At 38.3% G+C, this 18,631-nt stretch overlaps 1 protein-coding gene and 1 pseudogene across 1 annotated transcript; one reads left to right on the top strand and one right to left on the bottom strand.

The window, feature by feature from the left end:
* The first annotated feature begins 510 nt into the window (after positions 1-510).
* On the top strand, positions 511-6,897 carry LOC117292775. The gene is made up of 3 exons (XM_033774924.1): positions 511-689; positions 5,660-5,872; positions 6,259-6,897. Exons 1-3 carry the CDS (start codon positions 623-625, stop codon positions 6,507-6,509), a joined length of 531 nt encoding a protein of 176 aa, XP_033630815.1. The 5' UTR covers positions 511-622; the 3' UTR covers positions 6,510-6,897.
* A 646-nt stretch (positions 6,898-7,543) lies between these two features.
* LOC117292812 lies at positions 7,544-15,425 on the bottom strand (annotated as a pseudogene).
* Between the last annotated feature and the right edge of the window lie 3,206 nt (positions 15,426-18,631).

Genomic DNA, 18,631 nt, shown 5'->3' with positions numbered 1-18,631 from the left:
GCAACATGTTCCTTTAAGGGAGAGTGGAATGAGAGTATCTAGGATGCGTCGACATCCACAATTTCAGCTTGGCTTTAAATGATTAGTGTTTGTATTGTATGAATGGGCCGTATATAGTGTCTGTGAATCTGTTTTAGTATGGCACACGTTTCTGTTAAATAGAGTAAACACCCACAGTCTCTTATACGTGCCATCTTGGTTTTTTTTTTTTTTTTTTTTTTTTTTTTTTTTTGGGGGGGGGGGGGTTGTTCATAAAGTATAAAGCAGAAATCATGATCATAGCAGTAGGCCTAACCGTAGTATCATTGGTTTTAAACTAATACAATACATTATTGAAAGGTGTACTGTGGTGATAGACAAGCCATGCAACCGTCTCAAACAAATAAGTTACCTCATTCATAAGTGGCAAGTGACAATATAATTCGTAGGCAAACAGATTGATAACAGAATGTTTTTAATGTATGGCCAGACTGCAATCATCTTGTATTGTTCCGATATTTTATGCAATTAGATAGGCAAGGCGGAACATTATAAAACTACTGGCATCTATGAATGAACGACCCTGTTCGTTTCTACCTCTGCACCGACACATTTAACACTCGAAGACGAGTGTCTCGGGAAGATGACGGCGTCTTGGGGATCTGCATATCTGTTGATTTCACTTGCGCTGACGGCTCACCTTTCTAAAGGTAAGATTATGAACAAATCTGTTTGTTAAAGGCATTGGACACTGCTGTTAATTTACTCGAAATAATTACTAGCATAAAACCTTACTTGGTTAAGAGCAACGGAGAGCTGTTGATAGTATAAAACATGGTGTGAAACGGCTCCATCTGAAGTAACGTATTTTTTTTTAAAGAAATAATAACAAAAATTAGACCTGAAGCCTTTTATTTTGCATCTGAAAGCTAACAAATTAGCGTAACAGTGTGTTTTGTCATTTATTTTTGTATTGAAAAACGTCGATGTCGCAGATTTGTTACTTTATGCATTGGAATATACCAAGTGAGAATACTGGTCTTTGACAAAGGTATCCAGTGTCTTCAAAAGCAACATGTTGATCGTATATGACATACCGGAGGAAACTGTAAATTAACTCTATTCTGAATTTGTTTTGTATAGAAGCTCATTTCAAATTCATTAAATATTTGTTTGTTTACACTCATGTAAACCTTAAACTGGAAAAAATCCTTCAAAATGAGTTTAACTAACGTTTGTGTAAATCATCCTTCTATACCATAACTTTCATTTATAGACTCAAACTTAATTATGCCTTTCAAGAACTAAGAGTCAACTGATTGTTAGAAAATAAAAAAATCACCTACTGTTCATAAATTTCCCGGTCGTTTTCTTTGACAATAAACGCATGATACCACGAAACATGTTATCAAAAAAAGAATTGAAACCTACTTTGCCGCAAACACTTGGTTTTGGTTTGTGGTTTTCGACCCAAAACAGTGAGAACATGGGGAGAGGAAGTGAGATAATATAACAATATCGAAGTCTTATATCGCACACGTATCTACCAAACAAGGTACTTAAACCGCTCAGCCATGAATGACACATCCACTTCCACAGATAGGTATCTAAAAGAAATGAGGTTTGCATCAAACGATACGTCAACAATGCCCATGTTTTAAAATAATACTGTGGGATAAGTTTGGCCATCACGAACAATTAATTATGCAAGCGATATATAATTTTGATTAGCTCTTCATCTACAACATTAAAAGTGGCTGCCTTTTGAATCCTCAAATAGACGGACGTATGCGTCAACGTTAATCAAACATTCACCTTAATTCGTACTCAGCATTAATATTTGCCCAGGGGTCTTGGAAACAATTTTCGTGACAACAATCCATAATTTAATTAGGCGAGAGCTATATAAGTGTTCATTAATGAAGAATTGTGTTAAATTGATTCTACAAATAAAAATGGCCGATTTCGAGGGACGTGTGTGCACACTATAACCAACTCGGCCCTTAATTTATACTCCACATTAAACGACTGTTTTTTACTCATAGTGATTACAACAGGCATATTTTTCCCATACGTTTGGTTTCTAATTGTGTGTTTTTCCATCTGATCGTGTCACGAAAGTTTAAATTGCCTGAAAAAACTGTTAAACCCTTTGATTGCACTGGACACTATTGGTAATTACTCAAAATAATTGTTAGCATAAAAACTTACTTGGTAACATGCAATGGGGAGCTGTTGATAGTATAACACATTGTGAAAACGGCTCCCTCTGAAGTAACGTAGTTTTCGAGAAAGAAGTAATTGTCCACTAAAATATTTGAATTTGATTTCGAGACCTCGGAATTAGATTTTGAAGTCCCAAAATCAAGCATCTGAAAGCACACAACTTCGTGTGACAAAGGGTGTTTTTTCTTCCATTATATTATCTCGCAACTTCGTCGACCAATTGAGCTCAAGTTTTCACAGGTTTGTTATTTTATGCATATATTGATGACTCACCAAGTGAGAAGATGTGTCTTTGACAATTACCGATATTGTCCAGTGTCTTTAATGTGAGAATGTTGCTTAAAATAAGCCGGATAGAGTCACAAATTGTACATCTTGCATGATAGTTTGGCTTTTAACCTTTTTCTAGTGAGCATCAATTCGGTTGTGCTTAGCTAATTTCGTGATTAGCAGCTCTACGAAACAAGGCACATCAGCCTGTTGTTCCCTTTGCTAATGTTAATGGCAGCGTAAGTCAGCAAGCTAATTGGAGACTCGAAGTAACGAGTCAATCTTTGCTCGAAAAAAATGTAGCGTTTCACTAAATAGCATTTGTAAATTACGCAACCAAACATTTTAAATTTACGCACTTTTAAGTTTTCGTAGGTTTATCTCGTAAAGCCGTTAAGGTGACCATTATTAAAACAACCTGTGATAAAGTTAAGAGGTTGTGTTTTAATACAAACAAATCACAAGTTTTATCTTCGACACAACATTATTTAGTATCAAGCTAGAAATATGTTATTGATTTACGGACAACAACATATTTTAAATGTGTGGCCAGATTTCAATATTAGAGCAATTAACCATTTTAGCCACTGGACCGCCCAGCCGCCAATCGATATACTGTAGTGGTAGGAGGAAACCTTGCTAGCTTGTGTTTGTAGAAAAAAAGGAACATCAAAAGAATCCTCGATTATTAAGCTAATGAAGCTAATGATGGTGAACTAATTTAATTAGCTCTTACTCCAACAAGACGCTCATTAGTAAACACAAAGGAAACTGTATTTATTCATGAAACTCACGCCTTCGCATTTTATTAGTATAATCATTGAGTCAGATAAAAGCCTTGAAAAGCCATTGTGTCCATTTTATCCTTACAAACAAATATTCGCCATAAAAATTACCGTAGCCGTTTAACGAGAGACATGTATTATTCTCATGCGAACTTGTACTTTTATACAAATATCCCAAGGTTCAAATTGTGCATAAAAAATAAGCTGTGGCTATCTTTTAAAATTTGAACTACGATTCCAGTAAATAACTGCAAGAATCTTGAAGTATTAGTTTTCAGCAAATTTGGGCGGTGCAGGGACTAGAGGGTTAACGTACAATTTACGTTAATATTACATAGCTGCCAAAATAAGGGCTATATGTCAGCAAGTTAATTAAATACTCAAGCACGACAGGCATTATAGAAAACAGTTTTACTCGAACAAAAATGGCAGTGTTTCTGCAAGGCGTCTGTATTTTGAGTTGTATTGCTGTGATTGCATGTCTTTCTGAAGGTAAGACTGTATGGGGTAGAAGATTATTATTACTGGTTTATTGTAAAAACATCTGCTTGTCGCAGTCCTGAGACTGAATTAAAATACAGATTTACATTATTATATAAAAAATTTAAAAAGCAGAGAAAAAATTGAGAAAATTATTGAAAATTAAAAAGCAGAGAGAAGATGTGCAACCAATAGAATGTTGTTTGCATCATTTTAAAATGGACATTGATTTACTAGACTTAAAGGCACTGGAAAATATTGGAAATTACTCAACATTTATTTTTAGCATGAAAACCTTAATTACTGAGCAATTTGGAGAGCTGCTGATAGCATTAACATTGCGAGTAACGGCGTACTCTGAAGTAGCGTATAGTTTTTCGAGAAAGAAGTTGATTTACACTTAAACGTGACCTCAAAATTAGATGTTAAGGTCCCGAAATCAAGCATCCTAAAAAGCACACAACTTGTGCGACAAGGGTGTTTTTTTTCTTCCATTATTCTCTCGCAACTTCGATGACCAATTTGAGTTCAAACTTTTACAGGTTTGTTATTTTGTGCATATGTTGAGACACTCCAAGTGAGAAGATTAGTCTTTGACAATTACCAAAGCTGTCCAGTGCCTTTATTATGAACGATGAGCCCCTGTGCTATTAAAAAAACTTGTTCAAGTACCATCGACTGAGAATGTGGTAGGTTTATCCGATAAGGAGCAAAAGAAGCTGGATTATTTTCCCACTGCATATACGTACCAACAGTGCTACCTTTCTGGTTTTCATATAGCACTTTAAACTAAAAGGGAAAAAAACGTGGTTCACACGTTTTTACTGTCTTGTTATACACCGTAATCACAGGTGAATTGTACTAGCTTGGATGCCCAATTTCAAGGCTCTGCTAACTGCCGAATTCTGGTCACCATTCTCCACTTGCAAGGCAAGCGCCGAATTTCTGTGCTAGTGTGTAAGCATACAATGCCTATAGTAACGTGGAGTAAGCATGATGCACACAAGCAAAAGTTCCCTGCTAACCCAATGATTTGCTTACTGCAAGCGGAGCCATGAAATTGGGCCCTATTGGCACTGAAAACACTATAGAGAGAACAAGTTATACCTGAATGTAATTTTGATCTTGAGCGTCTTTGAACCAAATACGTTCGTGTAATTCTGCTGCAAAAGATACCCATAAAAATTTGAGGACGTCCGAACAGTGGAACCACACACGTAAGCTGGCTTAACCCGAAATAGTAAGGTTTCATGCTAATAAATGGTTCCACACTCGGGCCGATGACACAGAAAATGACCCGTTGCCCCACAGATGGGTATGGATGGATGAGATTGATGAGGTATTCCTAATCACTCATGTGAAGGACTTCGAAAACAAACAGGCCGAGTTGGCACTTCATTCTTTGTGAAACTGGCAGCCAGTTGAGATCCTCTTATTAACCGTTTAAGATCTGAAGAAGGCAATTAATCATGCGCATCTGCTTCTGCGAAAACAATTACGATTTATATACGTTTGGTATTAAGACGCTGAAAATTAATGGCGCTAGTATACAAGCGTAGGCCTACTAGGTAAGAAGTATCACACATCAGCTTTAAATTCAACATGCATTTTTTAATCTTTTCACTTCGAAGTACTGCGGTTTAAGAAAGTATTATCACTCTTATAGTAAAAACTTCGAATATGAGAAGCGATATGACAGTAACGTTTTTCAGATTGTGTATTCCAGATTATTCTTGCTGGGTGGACAAAACCGGTCCAGATTTTTGGCAATATCTATAAAAATGCTGTCACCTTTTCAAATGAAATTTCCACGGGTTAGTTTTATGGTATGCTACAAGTACATTGAAACAAACAGTAGGTTCAATTTACTGAACAATGTTTTTATTTTATTTTACTCTTGTATCGGTTTACGTTTTTAGCGATGGTGTGTCAGATGGGACAGGAACCGGATTCGAACGCCGCCCATAGATACCGATGGGTCATCCCGGTGGAGGATCCCTGCAAGTGCACCGAGATTCGACCAGGTGGTATAAACACCCGTACACCCGGCCGCAACTTCAAAGTCATCTACTTTGATACCATTCTGATCAGCAACTCTCCAAAGGAGATCCGCCAATGGCTCAATTGCCCCGGTAAGAAATTCTTTGAAACATTGCATCAACAATGTTAAATGTAAAAGGCACAGATACCTTCGGTGGTTGTCACAGACCAGTATCCCAACCTTATGCATAAAAAACAAATCTGTGAAACTTTTTACTCAATGTTATCGAGGTTGCAGGAAAATAATGGATGAAAAACACCCTTGTTGCACAAACATGTGTGCCTTCCGATGCCTAAAAGGGGCCTTAGTGAGAATTTACCCCCTCAAAAAATACGTTAATTCAGAGGGAGCCGTTTCTCTCAATGTATTCCGACTCCAATGTCGAGTTAGTTGATTTGGGGTCTGAATTTGGTGCTGAGTTTACGAAAATTGAAAACGCAAATCAAGATCTTTTCCGACTCTGTTCTAAATTCACAGATTCGTCCATCCCGCCCAATGGGGAGCACACCACGACATTCGCAACCACCGACCTGCCGGCAACCATACCCCAAACCCCCTTCACTTGTGAGGGTAAGGTCGATGGAAGGTATTCGGACCCCTTCAACTGCGAGATGTACTACGAGTGTAGCCATGGAATTATATATCATAGATCCTGCCCGTACACACTGCAATTCAACCAGGGGGCGGGACAGTGCCTTGTAGAAAATGATGGCAAATGCCAATCTTAACAAAAGTGTAAAGACACAGACGAAACAAATAAGACAGCTTAATTCAAAATTTATAGAGAACGTCGTTTACGTGTGAAATAATATATTTCTAGTAGTAATGCAAAGCAAAGACACTAATACCAGCCCGATGAAATAAATGCGAAACTATAATATAAAGATGTCCTCGTAAAATGACCCCTGCTGGCCGATAGGTGACCAATGACCAAAATCCGTGTAGGCTACACCCAGATTGGTGCTCGAGACATTGAAGCAGTTGACCTTGGTTGGATTTCAACATCACAAAGAGTTTAAAAGACTATAGCCTTATCTTGAAGGACGAGTTACTCGTCTCAGGTTAGATCTCGCCTTAAGTTTTAAATATCTCTATAGGGCTAGTCTTAACTTACTTATAAGTGAAATCGACTCAGGTTCAGAAGCAAAAGGATTTGAATTCTGTAGAACAAAGGGCGCCACCAAGAGTCTGTAAGGAGGAGTAAACGAACAAGTCAGTTAATGTGTTACTGCGATACACGAGTTAGCACATAATTATGCAATAGTGTACTTTTCAGGATACAAAAATACAAGAGACATCACACTTTAAAAACTTTAAAACTTAATAGAGTATTTTCAATCAATCATATTACAACAAGTTTTTGTTTGTATATAGACAACGTATTTGTTGTTACCGCCACGTCAATGCATCCTATAATATAGGTTTTCTCGGTCAAATTCGGCAAATGAGCAGTCAATTTAATTTTCGTGCGTTCGAATTAAAGCTGTTTTGCTTTTCCAGTTGTTACTGCGTTTCAAATTCAGAATTCGGCCATTCAATTTCGTTTTGGGTCGAGTCAAATTCCTTAAGCACTCTGTTCAATTTAGCGTAGCGTCATTCTTTTTCGTGACACACACGCCTCAAGAAGCGTCTGCGAATTTGAATGCTGCTTTGATGAATTGTTAAATTTAATGATTATTTTGTTAATTCGAATGACGCAACATTACATTTGACTAATCATAAAACGAAATCGAATGACCCTTTTGAGTAGCATTCGATTTTGCGCGAAATAGAATAGCTTGGTGGTTAAATTGGCTGCTCTTTTTCCGAAATTGACCGAGAAAACCTATAACAACAATAAACGAGCTAATTGGATTAGATTATGCAGATTGCTTACCAACCAAAAGGCCCTGTGCTATAACCAAATTTATTTAAACAGTAAGGTTAGACGTTTCGAGCCTGTAGCAGAGCCCTTGAGAACACCTATTTTAAATAGTTACCAAAATCTGAAAATAGATTTGTTTAAAAGCACACGGAAAATACAGTTTTAAGTTGCTAATAAATGTTACATGACTTGTATTAACTATTCAACGAACAGTGTATAAAGAATTCATTATGCTACATACCCGAAAAAATATATATCAGGAATGCAATGTTCCGGTTTGGTATAATGAAGGTATTGTAATGGATTGGTAACAATACAAACATTCGTTACTTAACTTATATTCAGTCTGAATGCTAACTGATCAGAGTTTAGAGAACAAAAAAAATCAAAACACAAATGGTTTGAAGCTAAATTTTGGGATTTCGGAAATATTTTTGTCAACGCTCTATTTATAGAGCCAACGAGAAGAGAGAGAACAATACAGACATTTCAGTTATAAAAAGAGCTCAATCGATTCAAATGGAAATCTTATGGTTCATTTGTAAATCCCGACACGAATGTGTCGATATTCAAGAGCAGCACTGTACAAAAATAATCATTTCTTATAAAAGACAACAATTATTTTTTTTAGAACTCCACGGTGAGTGAGGATCCTGCCATTTTCTCTTGATACAAAGCGTCGACTTCCTCGCTTTGTGCAACAGTGAAGTATGATTTCCAGTCTCCCACCACCCCTGGGTTGGAAATAAACAAAGATATATTATATTAATATTGTTTACATGATTTGAGGTATTGCATGGTGAGGTATCAATACATATTTGGTTTGCGGTAACACCATGTGTGTATGTACTTGCCAGGTAGAGTTTGTTTTTAGAGAACCGTTTTCTTTTATTCTACCACCGCGGAGTAAACATCACCTGATTATACTACCATTAAAATCATTTATTTTAAAAGCACTGATCAGGACACCTTTGGTAGTTGTCAAAGACTTGGTGTATCACAACATATGAATACAACAAATCTGTGAAAATGTTGACTCAATGGCCATCAAAGTTGCAAGAGAATATCGAAAGAAAGAAATAACTTGTTGCACAAATGTGCAGTGTGCTTTTTAATGCCTAAAGACTGCAGACCTGAAGTCTTTTATCAGATTCAAATGAGTGAGAAATAACCTCTTTTTCAAAAAAATACGTAACTTCAGAGAGAACCGTTTCTCACAAAGTTGTATACCCATTGCCTGTTACCAAGTAAGTTTTATGTTTAAATTTATTTTTGAGTCATTACCAACACTGTCCAGTGCCTTTAAGCAACATAAACTAAATGTAATTCACCAACCTTTTCTGATTATTGAAGGTGCACCTAGTAGCTTCGGTTTATTTTCAGCAGATGGTGGCTTGCTATTATCACTTGGGGCGCACTTCCATCTGGTTTACTGCTTGAAAACCTTTGCTTCATGCTTTCCAGGCTGCTGAGTTCAGTTACACGATCAATTTCTTCATCTGAAAGACGTTTTCCTAGAAAATCTGCGATTTGGATCACCGCTCCCTTTCTATCCTAAAAAAAAAGAATGAAGTAAGTTTAAATTAGATTTAAACTAGACTGGTTGACCAATTAAAAACAATCACAGGAATTTGAAGTGCAGCTGTTTAAACCTTTATCACGCTGTCACCACCTTGGTCATGTTCCCCGTGTCCAATTACAGTAATGAATGCTAACATTCATTGCGCAAACATGGCACCAGACTATTATTTCGTCCAGCTTCAGTTTGGTACGAGTTGGAATGGAGTAAAATCAAGATGGCCACACCATGATAAAGGTATATTGGTCTCGCATCGAAAAATAAACAGTTATCCTAAAAAATATTACAATAAGTATACAAACTTGATTACATGCGAATTATATTTTAAAGACATTTGCCTCACCTGTACTACACACTTCCAGCTAAAAGTTGCAGCTAAACAAATTATAATTTATCTTCAAAAAAAAAACAAATAATAAATAGTCTTACCTTTTTCATATCCTCGTACTTGAGAAAAAGAAAGTTTTTGTCATGTTGGTGTTTGTTCCAGAAATCCAAGACACGAGTGAACCACGAGCCGAATAAAACTGAAGTACATACAAAAATAAAGTCAATTTGAATGATTAAAGGAACACGTTGCCTTGGATCGGACGGGTTGGTCTAAAGAACGCGTTTGTAACATTATGGTTAGAAGGAGGTTTCAAAAGTAGAATGCAATGATCCACAAAATTGTTTTAATGTGCCTCGAAATTGCGTGGTTTTCCTTTTACCTCGTCGACAAACACGGTCGACCAATTATGGGAGTCAATTTTTTGACCAAACGAAAACCACGAAATTTCACGGCCAATTTGTGTAGATCATCTACTTTTACATCTTTCTAACTCAAAATAATTGCTAGCATAAACACATGTGCATAAACTAACAAACCCGTAAAAATTTGAACTCAAAAAACACCCTTGTCGCACGAAGTTGTGTGTTTTCAGATGCTTGAGTTCGAGACCTCCGCTGAGGTCTCGAAATCAAATTAAAATATTTTAGTGGAAAATTACTTCTTTCTCAAAAACTACGTTAATTCAGAGGGAGCCATTTCTCACAATGTTTTATACTTTCAACAGCTCGTTACCAAGTAACTTTTTATGCTAACAATTATTTTGAGTAACTACCAATAGTGTCCAGTGCCTTTAAATGACGTCACACACTCATATTTCATCACATACATGGCAATAGTATCACTATTATAAGCAAAAGTCACAAACAAATAACCTGAAATTAGACCGTCCTCTGTGCAAATTCACTACTCCCAGTAGTATACCAAACTTACTATCTTCAGTGAAAGACTCCTTGACGAAAAAGTCCCATTCGTGGTAACGCGGATGAAATGACTTATGCTTAATAAACTTCCAGTTGGATACAGTTGTATCCTTCGGATTTCGAATGACGTAAATCACCTGCAAAGTACAAACAAATAAATATAAATAAATAGGACATTATAAAATGCATTTTAAGACACTGGACAATAATTATTGGTAATTACTGAAAATAGTTGTTGCCATAAAAACTTACTTGGTATACGAGCATTGGAGAGCTGTTGATAATTACATTGGTTTTGAGAAAAACGGGGTTCTCACTTCAAAGGCTCGCATCTGAAAGCACACCAATTTGGGCAACATGTGTTTTTTTTCTCTTGTAACTTTGATGACCAATTGATTCCATATTCTCACAGGTTTGTTATTTAATACATAATGTTAGGATAAATTATGTACACCAAGTAAGAATACTGGTTTTAAAAATTACCAAATGTGTCCCGTAAAAAAATAGAAAGACAGAAAGATAGGGGAGAGACTGGATAATATTATTACAGATTACATGAGACCAACGAAAAGATAGGTCTTGAGTGTCCTTTTGAAAGCAGTGGGCCAGTGAGAGTGGGAAATATATTGCATAGCAGAGGGACAGAGACAAAACAGAGCAACCCATTGTCAAAAAGTATGACCTGCCTTTCCTTTGCCTTGTACATGTATTGGTAAATCTGAGAAGGAATCACTTCCTCTTTAAAGCCCTTTGACACTTTCGGTAAACAGTACTGTCCAAAGGCCCAAACTTCGTGTATCACAACTTATATATAAAATAACAAACCTGTGAATATTTAGGCTCAATCGGTCATCGGGAAAACGGGAAAACCCACCCTTGTTTCCGCACGTTTCGCCGTGTCATGACATGTGTTTATTATAAATCCGTAATTCTCGATGTCGAGAATTTATAATTGTTTCTCAAAAAGTAAAGCATTTCATGGAATAATATTTCAAGAGAAGTCTTTTATCATTACCTTCTGTAAACCCTGTAAGTTATTTGTAAATCTGTGAACTTTTATTTGTTTCTGTTCCGAAAGTGTATAATGGCTTCAAGAGAAATGGAAAGGTGACCTTCATAATGAATATAGTACATGAGGTCCTTGAATAATGTATCTTGCCTTTCCTTTGCCTTGATACATTTGAGAAGAAATGGAAAAGGGAAAGCCACATCTCTCTTAGCCAATCAGAGCCGGGCATCGCCCTAATGAATTATACATGAGGTCACTACATAATGAATGACTTGCCTTTCCCTTGCCTTGATATATTATCTGAGAAGGCATCGTTTCCTGGAAAGCGGAAAGCCACACCACCAGCCAATAAGGGACAGGCATCGCCTTGTTTAATGAGTAGTATGAGTTCCCTATAATAGCACACTATTTTATGACTTGCCTTTCCTTTTCCTTGATAAATCTGAGAAGGCATCATTTCCTCTGGAAGATGTGTCATAATAACCCTCGGTGCTTTCCATTCTGTCATTGCTTTATATTGAGGTATGGGAGACATTATACGATGTTTAGGTCTCCCCGGCTGGGAGGGTTCAAACTCAACTGGGTACGATTGCTGAGCTCTGTTTACTTCATCTACATTGCCATTGGCGAAGATAAGATTGGCTATCTCCACTACCCAGTGAGTACCTGGTGGGGGAAAAGGAAACAGTATTATGTGTCCAATGTTCATACACATGATGCGTTCGATTAGCTTCCCTGTGTCGACCCTGCGGTGCTCAATCGGGTGAGCCCCTGAAGAGCTAATCGAACGATCACAATCGCCCTCTCTTTGTGACGACATACACCTTGGTACAGCCCCAAGTGACCCGTTCCACAGGCAGGGCACTTGGGGGTGACCCGGGTGAGCCCCTGGAATGACGGCAAAGCTATTCGATTGTACCGGGGGCAGATCGGGGTCGACCCGGGGAAGCTAATCGCGCAAACATTGTGTCGTGGCATAGCGGTCTGGGACTCAAGTTGTGTAAATTACAAAGTGGGTTCGAATCCTGGCCTGTTGTCAGTCACTACACTTGTGTCGCGGTCTCAGGTGTCCGGTGTGCTAAAAGCTCCGGATTACCAAATACGGCTATATTACGTCATTTCATACTTGCGCACAACAAGCGAAAATGGTCGATTTTAGTGCCGGGCTGAGTCGACTGTGTTTTGCTCGAGCTCGTAGCTGTCATGGCGGCGTCCACAAGTAAATCGTGTGATGAACAACTCGGAGCGTCTACGACATTGCGAAAAAGCAACCATATAATCGAGTTTTCGAGAAGCGGGAATTACAAAAAGGTTCTTCTGAAAGCCAGAAGGGTTGTGCGTTGCCAGGCGAAAAAGCACTCATACGATAACAAAAAAAAGTATCGGGGATTTATTATTATAGGCGGCAGTAGAGCGCGGGAGACAAACGCCCGCAACGACAGCATGCTGAAAAGCCCAGCTACGTCATTCGGAAAGCTTGGCTCATCACCGGACATTTATTCTGAGACCGTGACTACTGCGTGCCGAAATGCACTGTAACGTCACCCGGAACTTTGAGCACGCCGGACATCTGAGACGTGACATCGGCGAGATCTGGAGAGTGAAATGCGATCGACCGGGATCCTGTCCATACAGGTGGTATACAAATAGTTTTATGGTTAAGAAACATAATATTCTAAAAATTAATTCATTACCAAATACACGTATGTTAATTTTTTTGTTTTTTGGCAAGCACATCTAGACGAAAAAGTAATTAAAAAATAGTAAATTTGCTGGTCCATGTATTAATTTTTATTGTGGAAGCAATTATTGTCTCTGATCACACCAGCTCTTTTCATAGATTTAATACTTGGTTGTCAATACTATTTTTTGTTTGGCTTACTTCTCACTAATTTTCACACCATCCAAAGCTTCGAACACCACTTTGGCCAAATCAAATCGTCCCATACTCTCTCATCCTCGCTTGAGGCAGCATCGTTGTTTCTGTTTACTATCTTTATATATTTTGTTTGCCAAAAAAAGACACATTTTCTGCGTATTTCTCATTAAACTAACTATAATCTTTAAAAAAAAATACAAGTTCCTAAAAGACGTTGTAAACATAAAGTAAGTGCTGACTTTAAACTGAAGAATTGGTGACCAGTTTGAATTAAAATACTTGGTGGTAAGCTTTGAAAGAATTGTTTGTTTTTTAGTTTTTTTTATAAAAAGCCCCTCATCCTTCTCTTTTTGGAAAAACCCGGACGATCAACTGGTGTTTTTGTTTTACTTGGCCTTACATCCACACGAGTTCATAGGTGGCTGGTATTAAGCCCTGGTAGCTATACGACGTCAGTTATTACTGTAGAAAGATTCTTTACAATGCGAAACAAAATTAATTTGACAACAATTTGCTTTATTTCATGATTTGTTCCTGATTTGAAAGGATGAAATTCCGTTGATTATTCTTAGTGTATCTTGCAACACTAATAACACCTTGGAATCATTCACGTTGTATACAACGAAAGAGTCAAACCTGGGCTGGTAGTAGCATTAACTTGGTTCCTATTCTGTTTTTATGGTTTTTAGTCTCCCCAATAGCCAACACATTGAGAGCGTTCGATAAGCTTCCCTGGGTCGACCCCGCACTGCTCACTCGGGTGAGCCCCTGACAAGAGATAATCGAACGATCACACTCGCCCTCTTGTGGTGACGGCATGCACCTCAGGTCACCCCAAGTGACCCTCTCTGTGGATACCCACAAGCAGGGCACTGCAGCAAATGAAACGAAACCTCTGATGACCGCGCACAAAACTGGCATCTCACAGCGTGTGTTTATGCGGCCATTTTGTAAGTTGAACAAACAGCATCGCGTGAGTGAGCGTTCAATAAAACAAACCTCAAACGTGTATTTCATATTCAACGCGCGTGCAGAATGACGCGCTTGTCATCTTGCGGTCCCGTGGCGTTTGTGCACGAAGCATCACTCGTGTGCCCTCTAGTTCTAATATATAACTCTATGCCGCGCACTGACTGCAGTTGCCTGATCCGAAATGTATTCACTCATGAAACGTGCGTTAATCGTCGCTTCCACAGCTCGCGAGGGCCATTAATTTATGGGTGTGTTCGATAAGCTTCCCTGGGTCGACCCCGAAGTGCTCACTCGGGTGAGCCCCTGACAAGAGCTAATCGAACGATCACACTCGCCCTCTCGTGGTAACGGCATGCACATCAGGACACCCCCAAGTGATCAACTCCACAAGCAGGGCACTGGGGGCGGACCTGGGTGAGCCCCGCCAAAGCTATTCGGACGTACCGGGGCAGACCGGGTCGACCCAGGGAAGCTAAACGAACGCACCCTATAGTGGGGACAGGCTGGGGAAGCATCCGGGAAAGGGAGAGAATGTTCATTGCCACACATAGAACATGGAATAGTGATGTAACCTAGCTCTATCTTTGCATAGAGCAAGGATGTATGATCTATTTGGGAACGTTGCGAATGGGTGTAACACCATATGGGTGGGCCAAACCATGGCCAAACAAGCACTTTGGTCGGGATGGTGGCTATCTAGATGGTGCAATCATAGTGGTGGGCCGCTAAAAAGGAACTTTATATATTTGCTTACCTGCTTTGGGATAAGTAGCAACCCATACATCATCATCCCATACATCGTAAGCTCGTAGTGTGTCTAGAGACTCCTGCGTTACCATCCATGGAAAATTGAGTCCATTTAGTCGAACAATATTGCTGGGTGCGTCTGATTGCTTTAGTGGCATGGGGGCTTCTTGATGGCCTGAAGATTCCTCGGTCGTGTCAGCCATAGTGTACTGCAGGAAATGTTTGCTTTCTCCTGTCTAAAGCGGTATCGTGTGTAACCACTGACTTTTCACTGCGAAAGAAATGAGCAAGCACCAACAACAAAATATCTACGATGTGTATGTGCACTGTGTTATGACTCGGCTTTCTGTGCATGACCTTCGAGCTAACTTCCCACTGCCTAGTAGAACCACTGACTTTGCATAATAGCATTTAATTATGTTGTACGTTCAGAAGAGATGATTATCGGTGCTAGCGAATCAATCTATAATGACAGAATGTGTAAACGCACTATAGCACTATAGGTCCATAATGGAAGTGTCGTGGCCGAGCGGTTAAGAGCACCGAATTCAAACTCTGGTGTTTCTGATCAGCAGAGTGTGGGTTCGAATCCCCAGCCGTGACACCTGTGTCCTTAAGCAAGACACTTCACCATTGCTTCGTCCTTCGGATGGGACATAAGCCGTTGGTCCCATGTGTTATGTAACGCATGTAAAAGAACCCAGTGCACTTATCGAAAAGAGAAAAAGAAATGAGCAAGCACCAACAACAAAATATCTACGATGTGTATGTGCACTGTGTTATGACCCGGTGTTCCTGGTCCGATCGGCAGCAAATTGCGCCACAGCAATTGTAAAACATTACATGGTGCTATCAGAATTAGGTCTCATAATTCAAAACGTAGTCCCACATCTTGCAGGAAATACTGTATGTTACAGGGCCAGGAGCGCTATATAAGAAGCCACAATTATTATTATTATTATTAAGACGAATTTCACCCAATTGCTCCCTTCTAAGGATTTTAAAGGTAGTAAATGGTTCATAGATAGTTTTTATCCTCATGATGTTCGTGCTTTTAATGACAACTATTTGTATATATTTATATTTTTGTATTTTCTTCGTTATGTTCTTAAAAATGTAATGTTGTAATTGTTAAATCTGGAGAGCTCGAGCTACACTACCTTTTCCCAATGTTTTAGGTTTTAACTTTTTAACGTTGGCTGAATAAATAATTATCTTTCTAATTCAAACTACTAGCGGGACGCCGCGCTTCCATGCAAGATGAAGATAAGTATAGTGTATACAGATGTTGCGAAATGTAATGTGGGGTGAGGGTGGTATTTGGTGGTGGTGGTGGTGGGGGGGGGGGGGCAGGGGTAATAATCATTTTGTAGAATTGGATTGTCGAAAATGGTATTTACAATCAGTGTGCAACATTGTTCATTTCTGTCTTTTGATAATATTGTTGAGCTTGCAAAAGATGTTGAGTTCGGCCGAATAAAAGTTAGACTTGACTCAAGTCCAAATCCCGTGCCACCGTCAGAAAACTATGGTTTTGTGATGCTCTGCATAGTCTCCCAACCACGCGGGACCACGATAGCTACATTTTGACTGCGGGCATGCTTAGGGACCTCTCGCACGAGAACGGGACTTGAATCAAGTCTAAACAGTATGTCTGTTTCCCTTACCTAGTTCTCTATGTGGTTCAACAACTACGGATAATGATAATACTTGTTTATGGTTTCAGGAGTTGAGTTTTAGTATTGGGGAAGGATTTAGCCTTATATACGTGACAATCATAGTATTTTGCATAATATGTTGGTTTTGGGGTATGTCAGTGTTGCTATGTCAGATTTGTTGCCGATTTTACACAAAAATTTAGATTTAAAATTCAATACGTATTTTGATGGGGGTCGAGAAAGTTACAAGCTTTCATTTGAGCCATTGCTCGAAAAAGTCCGCCAATTATTTGTAGCAGTGAAATAAAGTGCTCAAAATTAGTTTATGTCGGGATCCCGACAATTATATCACGTGACCAATTCTTATGTGTTTTATAAGAAACGTTTTAAATTGTTGTTATGGTTCCTGACCAGTAAAAGTAAAAGTTAAACTTTTTTTCGTTAGAGCGGGTGATACTCTTTGAAATACCATTCACTCAAAAAGTCTATTTTTTAATGTTTGGGGCCAAAAATCTGACATAGCAACTTTAAGAGTGCACTATACCATACTACTACGAGACTAGCCTGAACATCTGACGTCACACTTTATCGTACATTATCGTATCGCATTATCGTACTAATGTAATCGTCAGTAATCATAGTGGTAGCGAGTCAGAAACACTTTTTACGTAGAAGCAGTAAAGTTGGGCGGAGTCTTCAATTTGCAAAAAAAACAACCTGCTTGACTTTGACGGCCATCTTACCCGACTTGATAGTTTGTTGAGATCGGAGTGATTGGCAAGTTCAAATTGTTTTCGTTAGGGCGGGTGATACTCTTTGAAATACCATTCACTACAAAAATCAATGTTTTAATGTTTGGGGCCAAAAATCTGACATAGCATCTTTAACAATACACTTGTTCTTTTGAATGAAGATATTATAATACTTAACAATTTCATACGATTTTTTTTTTTTTTTCAATTTTTTTATTTTACTTACATCTTACATTTTTTTTTTCATCAAATTTATACCCAAGTTTTTTGCAATCATAAAAATCACACATAAATGTTTACAAAACAAAATTGGAATTAGTCCAGTTTTTTAATTTCACATTTTTTCGACATTTTCAAAATGAAATGAGGTCATGAAACTCGTGAATGTTCATCACTGTTCTTCATGTCTTTTGTCAACCATGAACATTCATGAATATTCATCAAACATTCTTGTATTGGTAACTCAAAAACCTTTTGCAGTACAGTCAAGATTATTCCTTAAACTGCAAAGATAGTTTTAGATTGACTTTCGTGAGAATCCATGAAGTTCATGAAAGTCCACTAAATGTTCATGAATTGAATGGATGGATTGAAGTTCATGAACTTGGTTCATAAACTGCTGTAATGAACAGTTATGAACTGTTGATGAATGTTCATAAACTGATCATGGACGTTCTTGAAAACTCAAGTCACGAATTTCATCCTGCCTGAGATGCCTCGAAATTTCACGGTTCCTTTTACTTGTGAACTAACACGTTCTGCCATTTTGTGGAGAGTCAAAAACTTGACTCCACAAAATGGCGAGCCGTGTTACTTCACGACGTAGAAGGAAAAATCATGCAATTTCGAGGCATATTGTGTGTGGATTGTTAAAATTATTCTACTTTTAAAAGATCTTTCTAACCATATGCATTAGTATGACAAACGGTTTCAACGCATTTCATGGACCAACTCGCCCGACCCAATTTGCTTGTTTTTTGGTGTTTTGGGGCTATATTTTTGTTAACGTAGTTTGAGAAAGAAGTAATGCTTCCATAAAATATTTGAATTGAATATTAAAGGCCTCAGCTGAGGTATCAAATTGTACTTGAAGGCATGAGTTTGAGTTTCTTGTGTTAAGGCACGAGACACCTGTTCAC

Source organism: Asterias rubens, chromosome 7, assembly GCF_902459465.1.
Source record: "Asterias rubens chromosome 7, eAstRub1.3, whole genome shotgun sequence".
Classification (NCBI taxonomy): Eukaryota; Metazoa; Echinodermata; class Asteroidea; order Forcipulatida; family Asteriidae; genus Asterias; species Asterias rubens.
The sequence above is the reverse complement of the archived record's forward strand: the minus strand, read 5'-3'. Positions and strand labels throughout refer to the sequence as shown.

Bases quoted from the DNA above. Each gene is read 5' to 3' on its own strand.
- LOC117292775 (XM_033774924.1), top strand. From the start codon at position 623: ATGACGGCGTCTTGGGGATCTGCATATCTGTTGATTTCACTTGCGCTG. The intron at 690-5,659 runs GTAAGATTATGA...TTACGTTTTTAG, and splicing joins GACGGCTCACCTTTCTAAAG to CGATGGTGTGTCAGATGGGA. The intron at 5,873-6,258 runs GTAAGAAATTCT...CTAAATTCACAG, and splicing joins CCAATGGCTCAATTGCCCCG to ATTCGTCCATCCCGCCCAAT.